General features: G+C 51.4%; 1 protein-coding gene across 1 annotated transcript in view; it reads right to left on the bottom strand.

Moving 5' to 3' along the window:
* Hkdc1 (hexokinase domain containing 1) overlaps nt 1–24,111 on the bottom strand; it is a 39,846-nt gene extending 15,735 nt beyond the window's left edge. Inside the window, exons 1-12 of the mRNA XM_075980146.1 lie at nt 23,944–24,111; nt 18,570–18,732; nt 12,084–12,232; nt 11,870–11,989; nt 11,028–11,123; nt 9,882–9,981; nt 7,859–8,042; nt 5,902–6,057; nt 5,207–5,440; nt 3,761–4,065; nt 1,548–1,693; nt 1,352–1,471 (exon numbers count right to left, since the gene is read on the bottom strand). Of these exons, the coding sequence (XP_075836261.1) occupies nt 1,352–1,471; nt 1,548–1,693; nt 3,761–4,065; nt 5,207–5,440; nt 5,902–6,057; nt 7,859–8,042; nt 9,882–9,981; nt 11,028–11,123; nt 11,870–11,989; nt 12,084–12,232; nt 18,570–18,732; nt 23,944–24,006 (1,836 nt within the window). The 5' untranslated portion in view covers nt 24,007–24,111. The remainder of the gene's footprint in view (nt 1–1,351; nt 1,472–1,547; nt 1,694–3,760; nt 4,066–5,206; nt 5,441–5,901; nt 6,058–7,858; nt 8,043–9,881; nt 9,982–11,027; nt 11,124–11,869; nt 11,990–12,083; nt 12,233–18,569; nt 18,733–23,943) is intronic.
* Nucleotides 24,112–24,385: the final 274 nt, after the last annotated feature.

Here is a 24,385-nt window from a genome sequence, read left to right as displayed (position 1 = left end):
TGAAGTCCGTGTCTGGCACAGAATAACACTGTGGATGCTTTTGGTATACATACTGTATCTCAATCAATCCAACCTCCTCTTCCTCCTCCTCCTCATTATTGGGGTCATGTAACCCAGGCTGGCACTGAACTCCCTACGTAGCCACAGCTGGCCTCCAACTCTGGATCCTCCTGCCTCCATCTCCCAAGTGCTGGTGTTACGAGCAGGTGCCCTTAGGCTACCTGGGTGAACTGTCTTTTGTCAAACAGCAAAACCCTACAACTTCAGTGCCTCCCTGTTCACATATGCTGTTCAGAAGAACACAAAAATCATTTCCCAGCTGTACTAATTAGCCTTCCCTGGTAATTACCTTCTCAAACCTCTCCATAAAACGATTGGACCCCTCTTTTCTAATAGGGTCTCATGCGTCCCTTTATTGCATAGCAGGCCACACCTGAGAGGGATACTCCCTAGATTCAACCAACTTGTGGATGAAAAATGTTCAGAAAGGAGCTAGAGAGACGGCTTGGCAGGACCCAAGAGCCTCTTGCAAAGGACCCAGGTTCGGTTCTCAGCATCCACCTGGTGGCTCACAACCACCTTGGAACTCCAATTCCAGGGGATCAGATGCCTTCCTCTGGCCTCCACAGGCACTGTGTTGCACAGAAACACAAGTAGGCAGAGACTCAAAAACAAACAAAAATAATTTAAAAAGTATTCAGGAAATGGAACTGGGTCAGTTCTGATGCATCCGGACTCTGAACATCCTCCCCTAATGACTGGCTCAACATTTATACTGTGGGACGTAATCTAGAGAAGGCATTCAGGAGGGTGTGTGCAGGGTCTGTGAAAGCACCATGTCATTCTGTTGAATGAACTTGAGCAACAGCGGATTACAGTACCTATAGGGAATCCTGCACCCAGCTGCCTGCAGAGGAATGAAACCCTTAACTCTTTTGCGAATTTCAAAGCACCAAATAGGGATTAATGAAAGCTTGTAAACAGAAAAACCTTTAAATGATTAAAACCTTCTACACGTTGTACTCCCAGCGTGTGAACAGTGGCCTGGTGATGTGGCTCGGTCAGTAGAGCGCTTGCCTGGTATACACACAGCCCTGGGTTCGACCCCCAGCACCATGCGCACTGGGTACAGTGGCGCGTGCCTGTAATCCCAGGACTCAGAAGGCAGAAGCAGGAGGTTCAGAACTTCAAGGTCATCCTTGCTACTTAGGGAATTGGAGGCCTGCCTGGAATACATGAGGCCCTGTCTCAGAAACAAACCCTAACGTGAGCACGGACAAGAGGAACCTTGAAATTGCCGTGAGGGAGGGCAGCCTCTAGGCCGGCCGCATGCTTGGCAAGGCTGCCTTACCTTGTCGATGCATGTCTGTCTGCAGGGAAAGGAGAATGTGAAGCCCAAAGGCAGCTGGGCCCCCTTGAGGCCCATGTAGTCCAGGAAGTCAGCGATGCACTGCACGATGTGGTCGAACAGCTGCAGGGAGAGAGTGACATTCATGCAGGGCGGGCACTGAGGGATGTGGTAGCTGGCACCCAGGCCTAAGGCTCACCTCCTCTCCAGTCCCCTGCATGATCTCCAGGGGGATGGCAAAGATCTTGTTGTACATTCGCACCGACTTCCGACCACTTCGGATCTTCACCAGGAGAACTCGGAAGTTGGTTCCCCCCAGATCCAGGGCAAGAAACTTTCCTTTCTCTGTGGTAGAGAAAAGTGGAGGCTGCACCCCACCCACGAAGGCTGAGCAGGGACCCCCTACTGGAAGCTTAGAGGAAGGATAGAGGGCCAAGCCCAGCAGAAAGGGAGCCTCTGCTCCTGGACTCCTAGACCAAAGGAGCTTCAGGCCCCAGCAGGCGCCTTGAACCAGCCTTAAGCCAGGGCATTTCTCTTGGCCCTCATTTCCCCCAAGACCAATGCACCACCCATACCACCCACGGCTTCTGAGAAAGAGCTTCTTGTGCTTCTTTCAATGTCTACTGAAGGAAGAGGTGTTGTGGAAATTATGTGTTACAATTTTTATGCTGTGGAATATTTGCTTAATGCTGCAAAGATGTGTTGCATTCTTTTATGTGGCATTTGTTTAACTCTGTGAAGCTGTGTTACTTTGCCTGCCTAAAACACCTGATTGGTCTAGTAAGAGCTGAATGGCCCATAGCTAGGCAGGAGAGAGGGATAGGCGGGGCTGTGAGGCAGAGAGAATAAATAGGAAGAAAGAAGAGGGAGCAAGCAAGAAAAGGAGGAGAGGAAGATGCCAGGAGCCAGCCCCACAGTCAGATAGCCAGACATAGAAGGAGAAAAAGAAATGCAGAAATAAAGGTAAAAGCCCAGAGGCACAAGGTAGACGGGATAGTTAAAGAAAAGCCGGCTAGAAACAAGCCAAGCTAAGACCCGGCATTTGTAAGAAAGAATAAGTCCCCTGTGTTTATTTGGGGGCTGGAGTCAGTCCCCAAAGAATAAGAGTAAAACAACAACAAACAAACAAAACCTACAAGGAGGTTGGGCCTTCAAGGATGCTTCTAGCTCTAAACTCCACTGACCAACAGGTCCCGAGTACTGTGCTGAGTCAGGGCTTCTGGTAGAGGTGATATTCCCTAAGGGGGGGATCCTGGTCAGCTATCCTGAGTGGAGAGCATTTCCATCCTGTTTAAACCATCCAGGGGACCTTACCCCATAAGCGCAAGCCTGTTCTTCTTTTAGTGTCTGCAGGTGTGCGGGTGGGAGGGCATGTGTGCCACGGCACGGCACACATGTATGCAGAGGTCAGAGAACAACTTTGTGGCGTTCATTCTCTCCCTCCACCTCCACGTGTGATCCTGGGGTTGAACTCAGGTTGCCAGGCTTCCGCTGTAAGCACCTTTACCCCCTGAGCCATCTCACTAGCCTGGTATAAACCAACTCTCGTTCCCTAGTCCCCTGGCTGGGAAGCCACCTCCAGCTCTACATTGTGGAACTAACTGTGCAGGTCCCCAACCTCAGAACCTTCCTCCTCTGCCTCTCAGGGTGAGAGCCTGGTCTACCCAGGGGGAGAGCCTGGTCTACACGGGGTCAGAGCCTGGTCTACACGGGGTCAGAGTCTGGTCTACACGGGGTCAGAGCCTGGTCTACATGGGGTGAGAGCCTGGTCTACACGGGGTGAGAGCCTGGTCTGCACGGGGTGAGAGCCTGGTCTGCACGGGGTGAGAGCCTGGTCTACATGGAGTGAGAGCCTGGTCTACACGGGGTCAGAGCCTGGTCTACACGGGGTCAGAGCCTGGTCTACATGGGGTCAGAGCCTGGTCTACACGGGGTGAGAGCCTGGTCTACACGGGGTGAGAGCCTGGTCTACACGGGGTGAGAGCCTGGTCTACACGGGGTCAGAGCCTGGTCTACACGGGGTGAGAGCCTGGTCTACATGGGGTCAGAGCCTGGTCTGCACAAACTCTCGCTGCTCTCCATTTACCTACTCAGGTCTAACCACACCGGTCTCTCTCTTTCTCAAAATTGCCACAGATGCCATTACAGCCATGAGGTCTGTTCCTATTCTCACCTGCACTGAGAACACATACACACACGCATACACACACACACATGGCCACATGCATGTGCCCACGTGCGCACACATGCACACTCACACACACAAGGTTTAACCAGGTCTTGCAGCTCCAGAACTAACCTCTACCGACTGCCCTCTCTTCTCGCCCAAGGCTCTAACACTCACTGCGTTTGCAGAGTGTCCATGGGAGCTCTGCACACCCTACAGAGCAGGTGACAACTGTCCCAACCTACCTGTGCCATCAGGCATCCCATAGACATAGGTGGGGAGCATCTTCACCGTAGCCAGAGCGTGAGTCTTTTTCTTCAGCCCGTACTCTAGTTCAGTCCGCATCTTGTCCCTCACACCTATAAGTTGCTCTCTGGTCAGCTGGAACAAGGCCAGCACCTTGTCAATCTGCTTACGCTGGGCCTGCACCCGACAGGCTACCGCGGTCACCATGGCGGCCCCCTTGGTGCTGCCACTCTCTGACAGGAGGAAACGGACATCACAGTTTGGGACCAGTCTCCTCACCACCTTGTGCAGGCGTTTGGGGTACCTGAAGGTAGAGGTGACAGTCGGATATGAGTCAGAAGAGCTGGGTGTGGCCAGCGGGAACAGACACGGGGCTAGCGGGCAACGTGTTCTAGAGGCCCTGCTTGCTCTGGAAGCTAAGGGAAGAGCTGATGTTTCAACACAGAGGGCGTGTGCGTGAACAGTGGGTGATAGATGCCCCCTCTGTCCGAAGAGGAAGGATTTGCTTGCTCGGTCCTTTCTAGGGTGGTCTCTCCTGGCTTCCAAAGATGCCCCCGTTAGCTGGGGGTCTTTCTCTTTGGATCCTCCTGGGAAATTTTCATTTCTCCACATCTTCCTAGCAGGACCTGGCAACCTCTGCGGTCCCTGATTTTCCTCATTGGTAACTAGGTTTTCCTGAATTTTCAATCTTACCATGCAGTAGGTAAATAGTGGAGAGAAAGACGGCTCGATAGATGATAGAAGGAAAGGCAGCTAGGAGATAGGAAGAGAGAGAAATAGACAGACAGGCATATAGACACAGAGAGATGAATGATGGACAAACCGATGGATGTATACATGAATGGACAGATAGATGACTGACTTTTCTAATTAGACAATTGCTTTAACAGACTTTTTTTTAGGTGGGCCTTGCTGTATAGCTCAGGCTGGCCTCAAGCTTGCTCTCTTCCTGCTCCTAACAGTGGAGTTCTCCGTTGCTCTGCCCTAGAGAACCCGCTACTGGGCCACCCCTCTGAATTCTAGGATTGCTGCCATGTGCACCACATTCAGCTCACGGCCCATCTCTTTCAGAGTGAGCCCCCAAAGCACCCGGCCAGCAGTGTAAAATGCAGGCTCTCCTCCATCTGCCCCTTGAAATCTCAGAACTATTAAAAGGCAGTTGGAGCCGGGCGGTGGTGGCGCACGCCTTTAATCCCAGCACTCGGGAGGCAGAGGCAGGCGGATCTCTGTGAGTTCGAGACCAGCCTGGTCTACAGAGCTAGTTCCAGGACAGGCTCCAAAGCTACAGAGAAACCCTGTCTCGAAAAACCAAAAAAAAAAAAAAAAAAAAAAAAAAGGCAGTTGGTTCTAGCCACCCAGCTATGCAACATAGACCTGAGAGAGCGCCAGGGCTCAGCAACAGCAGAGACTCTGTAGTGCGCTCCAGGCTGGTGAGCGGCACTTACTGGGGGTGTATTTTGTAGAGGGTTCCATCCATGCCCACTGTGGTGCGGAGCCGGGCCAACTTCTTATTCTCTCGGAGGCGTGTCAAGATGGCTGCCAGAGCAGCAGCGCAGAGATTGGCCGAGCGGAAAGAGACGATGGTGCACACTTGTTGGACGGCAATGCAGTCCGACTCCGAGGGGTCCAGGCCCAGATTCACCAGGATCTCTCTCGTATTGGCCAGGCCTTCTTTATACCTAGCCAGGGGACAGGAAGAGAGGCCTGCACCTTTCCATGCTGTGGCCATCCTCCCGGGATGTGTGCGCTATCTCATAATAACACAGTCTGGCCAGTGATATCAGCGCTGAGAACAGCTGCTACCGTTTACTAAGCACGTGGCTCTAATTCCCCAAGAGATCCGCGACTGTAAAAACATTACTAGTCACTATTTAAGGGAGGAAGAAGGCAGGGAAAAAAAGCATGGGTGCGGGGGAAGCATCCTAACAGTGCAGCCCCTGGCTAATGAACCCACAAGCGCGTGACACAGAGCCACGCAGAAATGTCTGGTTTGTCTGAAACCATGCCCAGGGCTGAAACTCCCTGTGAAGGAGGAAGGTCTGGGTCCTACTGCTACTCTGTCACCTGAGCACATGGTGCTGTGGCCACCAACCCCAGCCTCCCACAAAGGCAAGGCAGGAGGACCACCCCAGCAACTTACTTCTCCATGGCTGCCACGTGCTGGGTTTCGATCTTGCCCTTTGTATGGAGAGCGGAGGATTTTGCACCCCCAAACAGGAGACCAACTTTGGCCATCTTTAGTAGAATGAGCCGGACCAGCTCCCCCATGTACAAGCCACTGATCATCTTCTCGAACCTGCAGTGGGATGAGCGGGTCGGTGGAAGTGGCGCCTCAGGCTAGGCTAAGGAGCATTGGTTCCCGAAGGCCAGCACACAGAGCAGCCCTGGCCGTGGGGAGCCGTTCCTACTTTGGCTATGAGGAACCACAATGTCGCAGACTTCTGCTACTTTCTAAGCTCATTTTGCCATGGAACAACAAGCCAGAACAGAGACTTACTCTGAGGCTTCCAACGCCCACACTGAGTTTTTGCCTCGGAGAGCCTGGTGCTGAGATTGCAATCTGGAGTGTCCACTAAAGGCCATTTTGTCAAAGGCTTGGTCCTCAGCCTAAATGGCACTGTCGGGACATGACAGACCTTTATGAGGTGGGCTTCGTAAAACTTCACTCAGCATTAGGGGCATTCCTTGAAAGGGAGAGAGGGACCCCAGACCTCTCTCCCCCCCTCTGTCTGTCACACCCAGCTCTGAGGGAAATTTCCCCGGGGTATGGTTTCCTCCACCTCATACTTCTACCCTAGCTAATGCTGCCTGGCCCCAGGCCCGAAAGCAATGGGACCAGCTGGTCATTGACTAGAACCTCCGAAACTGTGAACCAGGCAAACCTCCACAAGCTGACGCACTCAGGCATTAGTTACAGTAACATAAAGCTGCCTGACAGGAAACTTTTGATGAGCTTCAGAGAAGGTCCACCATGACGTGAATGGAAGACCCCAGAAAGCAGCCCTCATCTCTACTCTGAGTCTTCATACAAATAACTGCAGGTTGTTTTCTATATCATTCCAGTCTTCAAATATAGTAAGATACAAAATCCAGGACTATCTATTTCATAACCAGCCTTACAGCCTGCGATATAAAAACTCACTGGGGCTGGTGAGTGGTTAAGAGCATTTGCTGCTTTTCCGGAAGACCCGAGTTCAGTTCTCAGCACCTACATCAGACAGCTCACAACCTTCTGTAACTCCAGCTCTGGGGGAGGGGGACCCAATACCATCTTCCGGCCTCTGTGGGCACCTGCATTCACACCTGCACAAGTATATGTGTGCACACACACACACACACACAAATAAAAACTAAATTATTTTTAGATAATCATCTTAGAACAGTGAAGAAACAGAGAGAAAACAAGCGAAATTAGGTTTGATTTAAGGGAATGGAATTTCTTTTATGTGAAGCAGAGATAAATGAAAATGATAGTATAATGAACACTACGGCCGTGGCTTGTGACAGCTCATAGTTACAGGAAATTGGTGTGTGCAGGGATCGCCATAGCCAGCACAAAGGCAATAAGTTACAAAAGATGCACAAGGCATTGCATGTAGAAAGGACAGCGTAGCCAGCTGTGTATGAGCCTCGAGTCAGCCCAGCACATAGCAAAGAGCTGCAGAAGATGCCAGAGTCGCTGTTCTACAGGCCATGGCTGAAGCTCAAAAAGACTGTGACTGAACAGCAGACACGATGGCTGCTGCGAGGTGAGGCCCTTGAGGATGTCGGGTGGCTGGGGAGCCCCTGGGGAGCACACCCGGGAATCCCGGGGCAGGGTCCCATGCTTTCTGGGCCTGGCTTTCCTCTGTGTCCCTTCGCCTCCATACTCAAAGAGGGCAGAGGCATCATTTGGTTCACAGTCTTCTCAGGAGAGCTTTGGATGCCCATGTATACTGCGGAGCTGCGGACTGCCTGAGAGCTGCGTTTCCGACCTAGGAAACAGATTCCCGCGGGAGCTGACTAGCCACAGTTAGACACCTTCCCTGGCACAGAGAGGGCCTGAGTGGGCAGGGACTGCCCGGTGCTGATGCCTGAATGAACAGGAGGGCACTCACAGTTGCTTCCCAGGGTTGAGCGAGCCCAGGTCCAACTCTCTGTCAAACTCCGTGCGAATGTCCTCCAAAGCCCCGTCGTCCCCGAAGGCCCCCCACTCCGTGTTGATGCACATCCTCCCCTCGTCACCTTCCACGAGCTCGATGTTGCTCATGTCCTCCATGTAACATGCATTAGTGCCTGTTCCTGGGAATCGGGTCGAAGAGAACATGCAAGAAGAAAAGGGCTCCCAGTTGGGTGAGCCCCGAAGAACTTAACCACCCTGAGTACTAAAAGACATACGCAGAATGCTTTCGCTCTGGCCCCCTGGCTCTGGAGGTAGAAACCCCTCTGACAAGCCTGAGCTCGTGAGGAGTGAGGTCCATGGGTGAGGCCCTCAGGTGGAGCCCACACGCCTCAGGTCATCATGGAGTCAGTTATGGCTGGAGGCAATTGTGAAGCCATCCCTGTGAATATGTACCAATGCTTAAAAAAAAAATACCAGGGAAGAGAGAATAAGCCATCCTCATAAATGAAAAAACACAAATCCTTGCCATCAGAGTACTTCCTTACGCGTTCCCTAAGTCACCTCCGGACAGGTGTAGTTGTACCCTTGTTATTGGAATTAGCCTTTCAACTGCAGCCACTTGAGGCAGGAGCTCACTCTTGAACCCAGGATAGCCTGAAACTCACTAAGTAGTTCAGGCTGGCATCAAAGTCACAGAAATCTTCCTGCCTCTGGTCCATGAGGGCTGAATTACAGATGGTAACTGTCATGTCCAGCTCCAGCTGAGCTTCTCGGCAGCATAGGAGAGTGCAGGGGCGTCACTGTGAGCCAGCCCCAGCCCCGAGTACGGGCCCAGCACACCACAGCATGAAGAGACAAGAGCAGAAAGGAGGAGGCAGCGGATGGAGATGGGGGGGTGGAAGAATGGATGGACAGAGGGGAAGACAGATAGAGGGGATGGAGATGAATGGAGGGTGGATGGAGGATAAAGGAGGGTGGGAGAATGGATGGAGAGAGGGGGGATGGAAGGAGGGACATAGGGAAGGAGGATGATGGAGAAAGGGTGGATGGACACAGGGAAGATGGATGAAGAGAGGGAGGATGAAAGAAGAGAGAATGACTAGAGAGAAGATGGATGGGTGAGGGGGATGGATGGAGAGAGGGATGAAGAGGGAAGAGGAATAATGGGTGGAGGGAGGAAAGAGATGGAAGGAAGGAGGATGGATGGAGAAGGGTAGGATGGAGGAAGGGGGAGTGATGATGGGTAGAGGGAGTACATATGGATGGATGGATGGATGGATGGATGGATGGATGGACAGAGGGAGGATGGATGGATGGATGGGTGGGTGGGTGGATGGATGGGTGGATGGATGGATGGATGGGTGGGTGGGTGGACAGAGGGAGGATGGATGGATGGATGGATGGGTGGGTGGATGGATGGGTGGATGGGTGGATGGGTGGATGGATGGATGGATGGATGGGTGGATGGATGGATGGATGGGTAGATGGATGGATGGATGGATGGGTGGGTGGATGGATGGATGGGTGGGTGGGTGGATGGATGGGTGGATGGATGGGTGGATGGATGGATGGATGGATGGATGGGTGGATGGGTGGGTGGGTGGGTGGATGGATGGATGGATGGATGGATGGATGGATGGATTGATGGGTAGATGGATGGGTGGGTGGATGGATGGATGGGTGGATGGATGGGTGGATGGATGGGTGGGTGGATGGATGGATGGGTGGGTGGGTGGATGGATGGATGGATGGATGGGTGGGTGGATGGATGGGTGGATGGATGGATGGATGGGTGGATGGATGGATGGATGGATGGGTGGATGGATGGATGGATGGGTGGATGGATGGATGGATGGATGGACAGAGGGAGGATGGACAGAGATGGTAGGTTTCCTATCTCTCTGTGTTGTGTCTTCTGAGAAGTGGCAGCACCCTTCATATTGATTTAGATTTTACTCAAACTCAGCCCAAAACTAGTTCCCTCTCCCACCTCCAAAACACCAAGTCCACTGAGTTACCAATGATAACACCGACTTCACAGCCTGGATCGTCATAAGCACAAGTCATCATGGTCCCCACAGTGTCGTTAACCAAGGACAGAATGTCCACGTCCAGGTCCTGGTGAATACAAGGCCTCAAGGGTATCAGCAGTAGGAAGTTTACTCTCCCCTGCCCACCTCACCAGATCAGTGAACATGACTAGACACAGCCTGCAAGAAACAGCTTTTGTCAAGGTTCGGGGTCTAGGGGAGGAGCGGGGAGCTTGTGTTCCTACATTGAGTGGAATGACTTCCGTAAAAGAGAACTATGGAAACAGTCCCTGGTATCTACCCCTGGAGGACACAGTGGCAAGCGTATCTGTCCTGGGGAAAATGGTATTTCTAAGAGAAAACATGCCAGCCCTGGCCTACGGGGCCCTGCCAGTCAGCAAGCATGGCCTTGACCAAAACCCGTCTTTCCTACATGGGTTTCCTATTCTGTCCAGTCAACTCCAGGCCTTACACCAAGGTTCCCTCCGGTCTGTAAGGCTGTCTTCAAGTGAGAAGAAGGGACTGGAAGGTGGCACATCAAAATATTCTTCTGGAGCCGGGGGATCATAATTCAGAGTGGCACACCCTGCCACCATTCTAGGGGCTCGTTCACCAACTCAGTCTTAACAGTAAGAATAATTCCTCTTCTCACCAGGCAACACGCACTTTAGGCTCTAAGTGTTTTGTTTGGGAAATGTTTAAGTGCTTACTTTTGATGCTATGTAAATAATTGTAAATATTGTCAAAATGTTGAAGTAGGGAACGAATAGAGAGCTGGGCCAGAAAGAGTATTCTTTGGGTTCCTCGGTATTTGTGTGTTTTGTTGGTGGGTGGGCGGGAGAACTAGGAACTGTTCTTTGCCACCACAACAGCCCAGCTCAAATAGGAGGAAAGGTGGGGTTCAAACACAGTGACAGCAAAAGTCCTCCTGAAGGGCCGTGGTAACTGGGGACCCAGGAAATAAAAGGCCATGTCTCCGTGGTTCTCCAGAGGCCTAACTGTGCCCGCCCTCACTGCAGTGAGGATGGGGACAGCCACACCCCACCCATTTCTCCTTCTAGGCAGGTGTAGCACAAGGGCCCCAAGCCCAAGAGTCAAGGACCGGGAGGCTCCCCGCCCGAGTGAGTCCCTCACCTCATGCTTTTTCATGGCGTTGGCAAGGCGATTCACCACGTCTGTGTCCTGAACTCCCCGGGCCTTGAACTTTTTGGTCCATGAAAGGAGGAAGCCCTGTGAGGATGTTTCAGGTTAATGTAAGGCAGTGTTCACCCTGGCTTCTCTTCTCTAAGCTTCATCGCTCTGATTCTTTGGGGTTTTGTTTTGTTTCTAATTGATGCATAATAGTTGCATGGATTTATGGGGTAAAGAAGGAGCCTTCAGTACACAATTCCGTCAGGGCAATCTGCATAACCAGATTGTTATGTGCTTATGTTATGTGCTTTTTTGTGTGGTGGTGATGATAGTGAGATTTATCCAGATTTCCAGACCCTTCAGTTATGGACAAAGAAATAGACAGGAAATAACTCTGGGTCTCCAGTCAGGGCGGCAGAACTCAGACCCACGATCAGCCCCAAGGTTGTTTTCTGTGCCGCACTGCCACCATGTGGCCACTGCCACTAACTTCTGCCTTCCTAGGCTCAGGCAACCTCCTGATTTCACCAAGCAGAGGAGAGATGAATGGCTTCTCCCTTTCAGGGGCTAGGAGGCAGAGGCAGATCCCTGCGATTCTGAGGCCAGCATCTCCCGGCATCCTAGATACGTGTGCTTAAGGCTCACTGCAGACCCGCTGACTCAGGGCTCAGCAAGGCCTCCTGACAACCACCTAACCTGCCTCCATGCTGTGTGCACAGAATCAAGGCCCCACATCACCCAGGTCGCTCTCACACACTAGCAAAAAGCAGAGGGAAAGATGGACAGGCCAGAATTTCATGCTGCTCCCTTGCACGTGTCCACATGCCCCAACCCTCCCGCCTTACCTCATCCAGCTTAGTCTGTCTGCAGGGGAAAGAGAAGGTGAAGCCCAGGGGCAACTTCTTATGTGTCAGCTCTCTGGTTCTCATGAAATCTGCCAGGCAGTCAGCTACGTAGCCAAAGAGCTGCAGGAGAGAACGCAGGCACAAGGCTTAGGGCAAAGTCTCTGGTGGCACCGCCTCTGGCCGCCAGTACCCAGGCTCGTCCTCCTGCTGGTACCTCCGTGCCATTCCCGCGGATGATTTCATTGGGCGTTGGGTAGAACTGACTCTCCATTTGGACATTTTGCTTCCCCTCTTGAGAGACTTGCACCTTCAAGACCCGAAACTTGGATCCTCCAAGATCCAGGGAAAGGAACTCCCCATTTTCTATAAAACCAAAATAGTCACAGTTCAGTAAAGTCACCATTCTCCCGTGACCCAAGCTGGCCATACAGCAAGTGCTGTCCAACCTCGCAGCCCCCACGGATTAGTGTCCTCATTCTGCTTGCTTGAGGGTTGGGGAGTGGGGGCTTCAGTCCGCACCATGCTATAGGGGGCAGAGCCGGGGTGTGATCCTAACCTTGCTCCACTTGATCATGCTGGAGAGAATGAGCGAGTTCACTGGGAAGAGGCCATGTGACCCCACTTTGTGGTGGGGTCTGAGGGAAGAGCCTTGAGAGCAGAGCCTATGCTAGCAGGCTGCATCTGGGAAGAAAGCTCTGGCAGCAACCACATGGGAAACTCAGATAAAGGCATGAGGAAGAGAGGGGTGCAATAAAGAGAGGCTAGCCTCAGGCAAGCCCCAGTCCTCAGAGGGAAACACTCCAACAGGGGAGGGCAGCAGGAACCGGATAATAGACACTAGGGTACCAAAGATACTTAATTGGGGGAGGGGCACAATCTCTTCAATGGGAGTAGACGCCAGCAGCCAGCCTGGCCCAAGAAGGATGCCTCAAGGGAAGATACAGAGTGACACAGGTTTTGGGTGAGGCACCCCACCCTGATGACACCTACGCAGGACCCTTGCCAGTGCCTTTGGTGTCAGCCACATGCATGGGAAGTTCACCTCCTAGCATACAGTGTTTATAAAGAACGATCGATGCCTGCAGAGTGGTTTCATGTGCCAGGTGGGCACACCGGAGAGAAAGTCCATGCCTGCAAGCCCAAATAGTCATACAATGACATACAACGGCATACTTAATATCATACGATGGCAACCCCAGCTACCTGCCTATCAAGGGTCAGCTGGACAATCTCTCCCTCCTAGAGAACCCTGAGATCTAATGCGGAAGAACATCTCCAGCAGACAGCAAAAGCAGAAGGCACAGCGAGGAAGCTCACAGGCCCAGTCCCTCCAAGCTGAGTGCACACAGGTCCCTGCTTTAGGGTTTCCATGAAATTCGGTGTGCCTCCTTCTCAGTCCCCATGTCCCTGCACAACAAACATGTCTGGACTATGCTCCTCCAGACATTTCTCGATTCTGGCAATCCAAGAGTTAAAGGTCGAGACTTAGCTGGCATGCACAGTGCTGTGCAAACTGGCACACATGCATGTCTCTGGGAACCTAGCTTGCAAGCAACTGCAACTGCAGGGGCCTGCAACTCTGCATTTCTAAACATGCCTCCAGCTAGCTAAATCAATCATTTACAGACCCAGGCAGCCGCATTTTTTGTCTCAGTGGAAACAGCTAGAGATCATCTCCTTCGATTAGTGCCGAAAGGAGCCCCAGGGAATGGTTTAAGGTCTTTTACTGGGCCAAGGAATCCAGGCACAAAATCCTTTGCTCTTATCACGTCTATCCCAGAAAGAGGCTCTATCGCTGGGTGTGTAGTGCTGGAGAGCACCTAACTCAGAGCCAGGTGCCGGGAGGCCAAGAGGACAGGGTGTGAACCCCCTGGGGAGCTTATCAGAAGTACTGTGCTAGGTGGGAAGAAGGCTCTACTGAAGAAAAGCTAGCGCAGGAGAGGTTTCAGCCGGCCAGTTCCCGGCAGAGCTAAGACACAGTGAAGTGTGAAGAGATAGCCAGGCGTGGAGGAGCATGGTCCCAGCGACAGGGATGGGGTGGGGGGGGATGTAAGTGGGTGAAGGTACACGTCAAGGGAGATGTGGGAGAGGGATGGGGCCTGGAGTGTGGGGGCAGTGAGTGACAGAAAGTGACAAGGAGCCACAGAGAGAATATAAAGAAGGGAGGGCCAAACCTGACTGAGAATTTGGGGGAAAGGCCTCCAGTCAGAGTGGAGTTGCCCTGCTGCAGAGATGGGAGGTGGCAAGCTGAGAACCGGTTAGTGTCAGTTCCTCCCTCTGCCCGACATTACACCCTTATCGCTGTGCAAACACCTTGCTCCCCGGTGACTCAAGATGTCAGTCATTTCAGGGAAACCATGTGGCATGATCCCTTCCACGTGGTGTGACTCTAACCCCAGAGGAATGATTTCCTGGACCCTGGGGGAGGGACGCCCAGCTCAGGCAGAGCAGGAGAATGCACACATACACACACACACACCTGTACTGACACACGTGTGCACCTATACCACAAACATGCACGAAAGAAAACAGCCTCCCAAGACAGGGAGGTCCTTAAAAATGGGGTTCCCTCCCAATGTCACTGCCAGGGCCTGTGACTCAGCTCCTTTCCCATTTCCCATACAGTGTCTCCTAAGAGCACCCAGTGGCCGAATACATAGATTTCTGGAGACCCATATTCCCCAGAGAAGGCTTGGGAACCATGTCTAGTAACTGCTCGGTTGCCTAAGAGTCTTATTCCTTGGCAACTATGAAAATGGGGTCCTGCAGCCCCACAGCCCGACACCCTGGTCTGAGTGAGCACATCAGGGCTTTAAGACCCACCCTGAACCCCAACAAAGGGTGGAGGCAGAGGCCAAGGAGAGAGCCTGCTTCGTGGTATCAAAGGATCACACCTTTACAGTCCTGAAGCGGATGGGTCCCTTGCACTGCCTGGGTGGCTGGCTACGGCCACAAAGCACTCACTCTTAGGGCGTCTGTTCCTAAGGGGCTGGCAGGCCAGTGAGGCTCAGTGAGTCACTCTTCAGGCAGCTTCAGAGCAAGGAGAGCTACAGAGAACAGGTAGGCCCACGAGGCTTACAGGAAACAATATATTTCCGAGACAGAAGCCACAAGGATTAGGAAAGGTTTATTTGTTTAGTTCTGTTAGTAATTGTGGAATTACAAAACCAGTTCACAGAACTACGGAGAACTGGGGGCAACATTTAAAGAATTTTTTAGTGTGTGTGTGTGTGTGTGTGTGTATGCATGTGCACATACACACGCCAATGCATGCATGTCACAGAACATGTGGGGGGGGGGCAGAGGACAACCTCCAGTGTTGGTCCCTCCTTCCACCTTGTCTGGGGCAGGGTTTCTTTTTTTTTTTTTAAATATTTATTTATTTATTATGTATACAATATTCTGTCTGTATGCCTGAAGGCCAGAAGAGGGCACCAGACCTCTTTACAGATGGTTGTGAGCCACCATGTGGTTGCTGGGAATTGAACTCAGGACCTTTGGAAGAGCAGGCAATGCTCTTAACCACTGAGCAATCTCTCCAGCCCCTGGGGCAGGGTTTCTTGTTGGCTGCTGTGTACACAGGCTAGCTGGTCTAAGCACTTCCGTAATTCTCCCACCTTTCTGCCAGACAGAGTGTTGAAACTGTAATGTGCACCACTGGATCAGGCCTTATGTGGCTTCTAGGGAATCCAAACTCAAAGTTGGCAGCAAGCGCTTTACCAACTGAGCCATCTCCCCAGCGCCATTTGAGAGACTTTTAAAACACCCTAACCTACTCAAGCGCTGATCCGTCAGCCTGATCTATAACTGGGTTCTAGGCCAGTCAGGACCACGTAGCAAGACCCTGTCACAAACATACGAACGTATACTCACATACATGCTCCGTTCACATGATCCCATCGATCTCAATGTTGAGGCTCAAAACAGAAGACCCTGGAAGCACACATTGGCTTACTTCCCCCTGCTGAGATGCCGTCAACCAAGGAAGAATAAACTCAAACCACAGTGTCAGAGACTGAAAACCAAACACCAGCATCTAACCAAAACAAACTTCATCCCACTCTCGTTCCGGCCCTTCGTCACCTTTCATGCCCCTGACACTGCCTAGGAACCCTCCCTTCCCTCTCCCCTCCCAGGAGGGTGTTTAAGTCACAGCCAGTGGGCTCTCCTTTGAGTTCTGTGCTGCGAATGGCTCCTGTGCATGTGGACGCATTGATGAAACGACACGCTTTCTTCTGCGGCTCTGTCTGTTGTCGTTCAATTCGATAAACATAAAGACTCAGTTTTCAAGGGGAAGCAGACAGTCCCTGGGCTCTTCCCCCAACAATTTACAACTTGGTGCCCTGCTCTAACTATGCCCTGCTGGGGTGGACCACAGAATAGTAGTCCAAGCATTTACTAAGGGCATCTGATATATTAGGGACTCTGGGTCCCGGGACCTGAGTGACATGGAATGGTGAAACACTGTATCATGTAATGAGGACAGTGTATCACCAGAGGACAATGATATGAGGTGTGTGTCTCCCAGGTGGAAGAGGAGAAAGCTGTAGGTAGAACTTGAGCCTCATCTCCTAACCGTCTGAAGCAGCCCCCCAGCCACCAGCCAGCCCAAGGCCACCTTCCCCTGCTCTGCAGCCACACCCAGGCCAGGTTAGGAGGACTTAGACCTGGTGCTCCTCACCACCCACACACACCCCATGACTCAGGTGTCAGACGACCTTGGGTGACCTTACAAGGATCACAGTCCCAGCAGCGCTCTCCCCTAGTGTCAGAGGCAGGGCCCAGACTTCAAAGTAGGGTTGTGGCTCCTCAAATCATAGGGCCTGCTAGGGCAGTGGTTCTCAACCTGTGTGCCACAGCCCCTCTGAGGGTCGAATGACCTTTTCACAGGGGTCACCTGAGACCGTCAGAAACACAGATATGTACAATATGATTCAGAACAGTAGGAAAATTACAGTTATGAAGCAGCAATGAAATAATTTTATGGCTGGGGGTCACCACAACACGAGGAACTGTCTTAAAGGGTTGCAGCCTCAGGAAGGTTGAGAACCACTGCTTTAGGTAGCACCCCCTGCAGGAAAGGATGCAATGCCTCCCCCATTGCTGTCTCTTGGGCCTCTCACCAAAGGTCCCCTAAGAATGCCCCCCATAGCTCTAAGGCTCTGAGAACTGACACCTTGAAACTGGGGAAGCCCTCTTCTCAGTGAGACCCTAGCAACAGCAGTCACCCATGATGTCCTAGACAGAGAGACCCTAGCGTTCCTCAATGGCACTGTATACAGCACTGATTTTTTCTCTTATGACTGAAGATGGAAAGCTGGATGGGAGCTCATAGGTCCTCCAGGGAGCACTAGGTAGGCTCGGCTTTAGTGGTTGGAAACTAAGGCTCCCCCCAAATCCACTTCCTATTCCCTCAGTCATAGGTCTACGTTAGGGCGCATGGCAGAAGGAAACGAAGGCTGCAGGTGCTTCCTTTACATTGAGAGATTAGCCTGGGTTATCTCAGCGGGCCCGATGTAATCACAGGACCTTCAGATGTGGAAGAGGAGGCAGAGGGGCTTCAGAGAAAGATCAGAAGACACACTGTTGGCTTTGAAGATGGAAAGGGCAAGGAACGTGGGTGCTTCTCGAAGCTGGAAAAGGCCAGGAAACGGAGTTTTGCTTTAACTGTCCCCCAGCATCTCCAAGAGGAACACAGCCCTGCTAACAACTTGCATTTAGCCCAGTGAGACCCATCTCAAACATCTGACTTGGTAAACTACGGCGGAATGTGGATTGTGTTAATCCACAAAATCTGTAGGAATGTTACCAGAGTCTCTGGGGATCCGTGTCTGGGAGCTGCCACAGGTGGGCAGAGCCTATGCTCAGGCGAACATGGAACCAGGTCCTAGCGGAGACTGCTGGGCCCACTGTCTGGGTCTGGGTAGACTACATCAGAGTTCCTGGGCTCATCCCCAAGAACAGCCCACGGAGACCCAATTCCTAGGAACCGAAAACGTGGCTCAGTGATAAAGACCTGTCCAGCATGGCCAAGGTCCTAGGATTGATACCCAGGCCAGCATGTGGATAGGTCAGTTCTCTCAGTGGACAGAAGAAGAAACAAGGCTAAGTGCTGACTGAAGTCACCAAGATGTGACAGAACTGGACCCGGGGCCCAGATTCTTGGTTGGCTTCTTTGTATTACTTCACCACCCCCTTCCTTTCCATACTTCTTATTCCTAGCCGGGAATCTAGAGGTCTAAGAGAGGAAGCCACATACCAGTCATTCAACTCGGTGTGCCAGGGGTAGGGAAGAGCTCAGAACAATGCGGTAATGAAGCCCTGACTCCTGGAGACTGTTACCCACAACTGTGACAAGGGTTCTGACAAGCCCCTATCCCAGGGTGGGGACACTTCCTAGAGAGAGGCAAGGACTGATTAATCTAGGGGCTGCACTTGGAAAATCTAAGGCAGCACTCACAGGACCAAGAATGGGGGACTCTGTATCGGGGAGCAGATAGAATGAGTGAGGTCACTGTGGGCAGAGGGCACTCCAAGAGCCTCTGCCTGTGGACCCCCAAAGGGTTCAGTCAGCAGGACTGAGGCAGAGAGAAGAGGGGAGGTTAGAGAGGGCCAGGGACAAGCAATAGGTTATCCATCAGCTGAGGAGCTGGGGTGGAATGGGAGGGAAGGAGTCCTGGTCACCCTGAGCCCCACTCACCTGAGCCATCCGGAATGGCCCTGACGAATGTGGGCAGCATCTTCACTGACGCAGTGGGGTTCGTGTCCTTCCCCAGGCCTTTCTCCATCTCAGCCTGGAACCGGGTCATTATGTCCACCAGGGTCTCGTCTGAGAGCCGCATGTGGTACAGGAACCGGTCCACCTGGAACAGACACTGGGTTGGCTCCTGGGGGTGCCTGCCCTCCCAGCTGAGGCTGTCAACTTCCAGTTCTACCCAGAACTCCTGACTTTGGGGACAGCTCTGTCGTGTGCACTCCTGAGGTTCCTCATCTGTATTTCATCAGTTGGGGACAAGGCAGGGAGGTGAGAGAATGAAATGGGAGACTGAGGCAGGGCAGACTGGCTGAGCAGTGCTGATGCAAACCTTTAATCCCAGTCGGGAGGCAGAGGCAGGCAGATCTCTGTGAGTTCGAGGCCAGCCTGATCTACAAAGTGAGTTCCAGGAAAACCAGGGTGGTTACACACAGAAACCATCTCAAAAAACAAAAACATAAAAGGATAGGACAGATTGATTCCCCTGAAGGGCAAACTAAGGAAGAAGTGGTTCCCCATTTGTTGTGGGAGTCCCTTCTGCGTGCTGTAATTACCATTAATGAATAAAGAAACTGCCTTGACCTGTTGATAGGGCAGAATTTAGGTAGATGGAGAAGATGGAACTGAATTCTGGGAGAAAGAAGGGCCGAGAAAGAGACACCATGGATCTGCTGCCAGAGTCAGACGCAGAACCTTGCCGGTAAGCCACATAGCTGTGGCTTACCGATTAGTAGAAATGGGTTAAATTAAGATGTAAGAGTTAGCCAATAAGAAGATAGAGCTAATGGGCCAAGCAGTGATTTAATTAATACAGTTTCTGTGTGGTTATTTAGGGGCTAATCTAAGCCGGGACGGCCGGGAACCAACAAGCGGTCCCCTCCTCCTACACCCGTTACAGTTGAGGGGGTGCCTGGGTGTTAATCCCCAATTCAGGGCTCTCAGCATGTACCACTGTCCTTCCACTGGGAAGATTAGCTGTACCTCAAATCTCTGGTTTGTACATGTTTCTCTTTCTTTCATTGTAGTTTTTCATTTGTTTGTTTGTTTGTTTGTCTGTTTTGAGATGGGGTCTCACCAAGCAGCCATGTAAACCAGGATAGCCTAGAATTTGCCAAGTTACCCAGGCTGGCCTCAAACTAGTGATCCTCCTGCCTGCCTCTTGAGTGGGATTGCAGCTATGTGTCACCATGCTTGGCTTATCATGGGAGCTTTCTTCCATGCAACCGATAAATCCAAACACATTTCTCTTTGCTTATTGCTGACAGGAAGCTTAGAGCTAGGTTTGAAATCCAACTGCAATCTTCCTCTAAATTTCTACTTATGTGAGATAGTGATGTTGCCCTAATGCAGATGATGTTTTGTTTTGCTTTTTGAGACACAAGCTCACCAATTAGAAGTCTAATTTTTGAAGCCACATCAAAGCTTATCATGGTGGCACACGTCTGTAATTCTAGCGCACAGGAGGAAGAGGAGGAGAATCCGGAGCTCAAGGCCATCCTTGGCTACATAGGGACAAGGTCGGCCTGGGCTACACTGACCTCGAAACAAAACGAGTCATGCCAACTTGTTATTGGAAATGAGATGTTTAAGTAGCCAGGACTGAGGCAGAGGACCCCTGCCCCAAATGCAGGAAGTTAATAAAAATCACTGTGGTGTGTTCAGTCACCTTGATGGTGACATTAGGAATGGCAGGGGAGTGTGGATGACGGTGTGGATTCTCAGCCTCATGAGAACGGATTATAGATAGGCAGGAAATTGCCTGGGATTATAGATAGGCAGGAAATTGCCTGGGATTATAGATAGGCAAGAGGAAATATTGGACACCACCTCCTCCCCTGCAGGTCCCCAGGAGGCCTGATTCCAGGCACACTCTTAGAATCCTATCCAAGTCAGAGAATACAAGCTGCGTTCTTCAGAGTGGCGTGCACACCACTGCATCAGACCTCCACAGCCCTTTAAGATGTCCAGACAAGGCCAAATGTTAGTCCCTAGCTGAGAGTGAGCACAGAGAACAGGAATACTGCCCTCCAGTATTCCTATAAGTTCCACAGGTGAACCGCCCCAAAAAGCACAGGCCTTACATCACCTTTGCTGGCACAAGTACCAGTCTTCTTCAGCTAGGTCTCAGGACAGAAGGACCCAATCAAGAGGCCCAAGATGGTGAGATGACCCCGTGACTCTGGGGTGGGGGACGGGAGCAGAGAGGCCAAAAACCTATCAGAGGCCACCATGAAAGGGGACAATTAAGCTTTCAGCATATTTGAGAAGATAGGACATAACCAGGTCATGCTTCATTAGGGCTTCTGCTCAGCTCCTGATTACTAATTGGTTGGCACAAACTCGCACAAATGGAGGAAACTGGGTAGAAAGGACATGACCCAAGTGATTTGGGGCAGAGGAAGGATGGAATGTCCTATGTGGGAACTCAACTTTGTCCTTTACTGTCCTGCCAAAACCCTCAGACAGAGTCCTGGACCTACGCTCAGCCTGAGCACCAAGAGCTTCTCCAGACATCCACAGACTGCCGTCTCATGTAAGACATGGGGGCAGATGGGCGAGCTGCCGTCTCACCTAAGACATGGGGGCAGATGGGCGAGCTGCCATCTCATGTAAGACATGGGGGCAGATGGGCGAGCTGCCGTCTCACCTAAGACATGGGGGCAGACGAGCAAGCTTCCGTCTAATGGTCATAAGCACCTCTTCAAGTCACTACCGCTCTTTCAGTGAGCGTGAGTCAGTCACGGGAGGAAGCACGGCAACTTAGCAGTTCCTGTCTCGTCTTTGTCTCTTCCTAACACAGTAGCAAGGGAGCCATACGATGCGACGCAAAGGAGCAAGCACTATCTCCAACCCAGACAGGTGATCTGGGGGCCGTGTTAATGGGACGCACAGACATGAGTGGCAAGAGCTCAAGCTATTTCCTTAGAGACTTCCAAGCAAAAGGGAATGAGGAGAGCTGCCCAGCTTTAGAGAGAACAGAAGAGAAGCCTCGAAGGCCAGGCTTACTCAGTTATGGAAGGAAGAGGCCTGAAGGGACTGGCAAGATCACTCCGTCCAAAGGTCTCATACTACAGGTTGAGTCATAAGCAGGTTCCACACTTTGACCTACTGAAAATTTATTCTCAGGAATTTACTCCAAATAGGGAGAATGAATATACACCACCGTTCATTGTAGTGATTTTTTTTCTGATTGGGGGGGACTTGGTTTGTATATTGTGTTAAATCAGGAAGCAGTTTTAAGGGAGAACCCAAATATTCTTGTTTTAATATAGTAATAGTTTAATTGTAGAATGTTTTTGACAGTTCCCAAGTAACCAACAAGAGTGAAAAGGGAAATGCAGGGCACAGCTACTCAGTGGCCTATGAGGAAGACCCCGAAAGGTGACCATGAAGTGTGGACAGGAGGCAATCAGAGCTGATGCGGCATGCGCGCTCACTTAACTGTAAAGCACACACCGTGAACAGAGTGCAAAGCCGCCTGCAGAGCACACGGGAAGGCTGGGAACTTCAGGGAGACTGAAGATGAGATTCAAGTTAACACCTCCACATTTTTGCAATGTTGACTTACTAAACTGTAAACACACACACACACACCCTGAAGGCCCAGTCTGTCCTGTTCTTATGAATGAACCATCTGTAGGTCAGTGACCAGGTTCAACCCAACATTATCAATAGGTCAAATATGTCAATATATTGAGCTGGAAATGAATGCCAGACAGTGACCTTCTTGCTTTCATGTTATTCTGAGATTTCCAAATATGGTTCAAGGGTCTGATGAGTAATCTTTGCGGGCAAGCATGTCCCAGGACCTTGACAATGCCAAGCAGAAAGCATTTAAAGTCTCTGGCAGGAATCAGAGAATTACACTCTGACCACACACACACTTTGCCTTGTGACAAGCTGTTTTTGACCTGTGGAGTCACATCCTCCAAGATGTGGCTCGGGCCAGCTACAAACCAGCCTTCCCACAAGCCAAGGGACCTGCTGGGTCCTTGCTTCCGGTGGTTTCCAGGAATTCCTGACTCCCTTGCTTTCTATAGTGAGGAAACTCAACCCAGGAACTGACAAAGGCTAGCCCTTCCTCCAGAAGGATCTGGTGTACATTAATGGAGGCTGTGCTCCAGACTTACGCCAGGTTAGAACAAAAGGCCAGTCACTATAAGGAGCCAAGGAAATGAAGAGATTTTGCAAACTAAGGGGATTCCCTTTAGGGGTGGCATCTCTGTCAAGCAGGGAGGCACAGAAAGCGAGCTCTGAAGCAGGGCTGCAGAGGACTTTGCGTCCCTCAAGCAGTCAGCAGAGGGCTCTGCGAATCTAGCCAACAATGACAGAAGGAAAATAATTGTTAAAGCTTGTGGCTAGTTCTCCCGGGAACGCAGTCAGAGGGAGTTGGCTCCCAGCACAGGGGGGCTACAGGGACCACACTCAGGATCGGCTAACCTCATCCTGATCCTTAGTTCACATTTAACACCTGGGTGACCTTGGCGGAGTCTGGCTGCCCTGGGGACGGCTACTTCTATCAGCTCAGATGCTACTTTGTTGGCAGTCACTGAGTGTGACCAGTGCAACAGGCTGGGTCATTTTAGCCAACCGGAGAGAGTCCTGACTTCATCCATCAACTGCAGCCCGCCTTGATTTTGTAGAGTGGGGCAAAGTAGGCAAAAGTCCACACCATTAACAGGACACCGCTGGCCAATAGCACATGCTAAAAAAAAAACCCAAAACTACAGCTGTATTAAAATATACATCCCAGCCATGCCAAATGGCATGACCTTGTAATTCCGAGTACCTGGAGGCTGAGGCAGTAGTCTGAGACTATTGTGGGCTATATAAGGAGACCCTATCTCAAAATAATCAAACTAAACCCACATTCCTTGTGATGCCCTGATTTTATGTAATTCAAACAAATGAATCATCAATCAGGTGCAGTTTACAAAGCTCTGATTCTTTACAAATGCCTCCCTCCATTGTGGCCTCGCCCCTAAATGGCCCTGAGTTGGGCATAAAGCTCTTTGTGCTTCCTAAAGACTTCCATATCCCGTATTTGCCAAGAGGACTTGGGACAGTAAGGAATGTGGGAGGCTCGCCACCTCTTCCCCTCTGGGGCTGTCACTGCTATCGGCTCCCAGTAACTTTTCTAATAAGGTCTCTTAAATACTTTTTTCTTTCCACACTAGGGCTTGAACCTGGGACCTCACTCAAGCCAGGCAAGCACCCAACCACTAGAGCTACCCGACCCCCAGCACCTTAACCCCTTTTGGTGTTGCGAGGGCATCAGCTGAGTTTGCCAGTGTAGACAGCCAGGCACCGCAGTCCTTACCTTCTTGATCTGATCCTCCTTCAGCTTGGTGAAGTAAAACGCCATCAAGTGTACGGCAAACATGTTTCCCAAGTTTGGTTGTTCCTGAGACGGGCAGAGATTTCCGTACGGTTGCTGCTCTCCCTCTGCGGACTGCTGCACACCTCTCGTTCAGGCTGGGAGCTAGGTGCTAGAACTAAATACTCCCAGCTGCTCGGTTCAATGATTAAACTTTGCCCGTCTCTGGTCCCTCCCTCTGCCACACACTCAGTTATCTCGCAGGAGGCTCTGGTGGGAGCTGCGGGCCAGCCGAGGGGGAGGAGGAGGCTGGGGACTGATGGGTTGACTATTTGAGAAACGGGCATGACAAAATCTTGTTGCCAAGCAACACTCACGACAATGCTTCAAGCCCACTCAGCCAAGGGAAACCTTGTGAGGAGTTGGGGAGCAAAACAAAACCAAC

The sequence above is a fragment of the Microtus pennsylvanicus genome, chromosome 7, assembly GCF_037038515.1.
Source record: "Microtus pennsylvanicus isolate mMicPen1 chromosome 7, mMicPen1.hap1, whole genome shotgun sequence".
NCBI lineage: Eukaryota > Metazoa > Chordata > Mammalia > Rodentia > Cricetidae > Microtus > Microtus pennsylvanicus.
The sequence above is the reverse complement of the archived record's forward strand: the minus strand, read 5'-3'. Positions and strand labels throughout refer to the sequence as shown.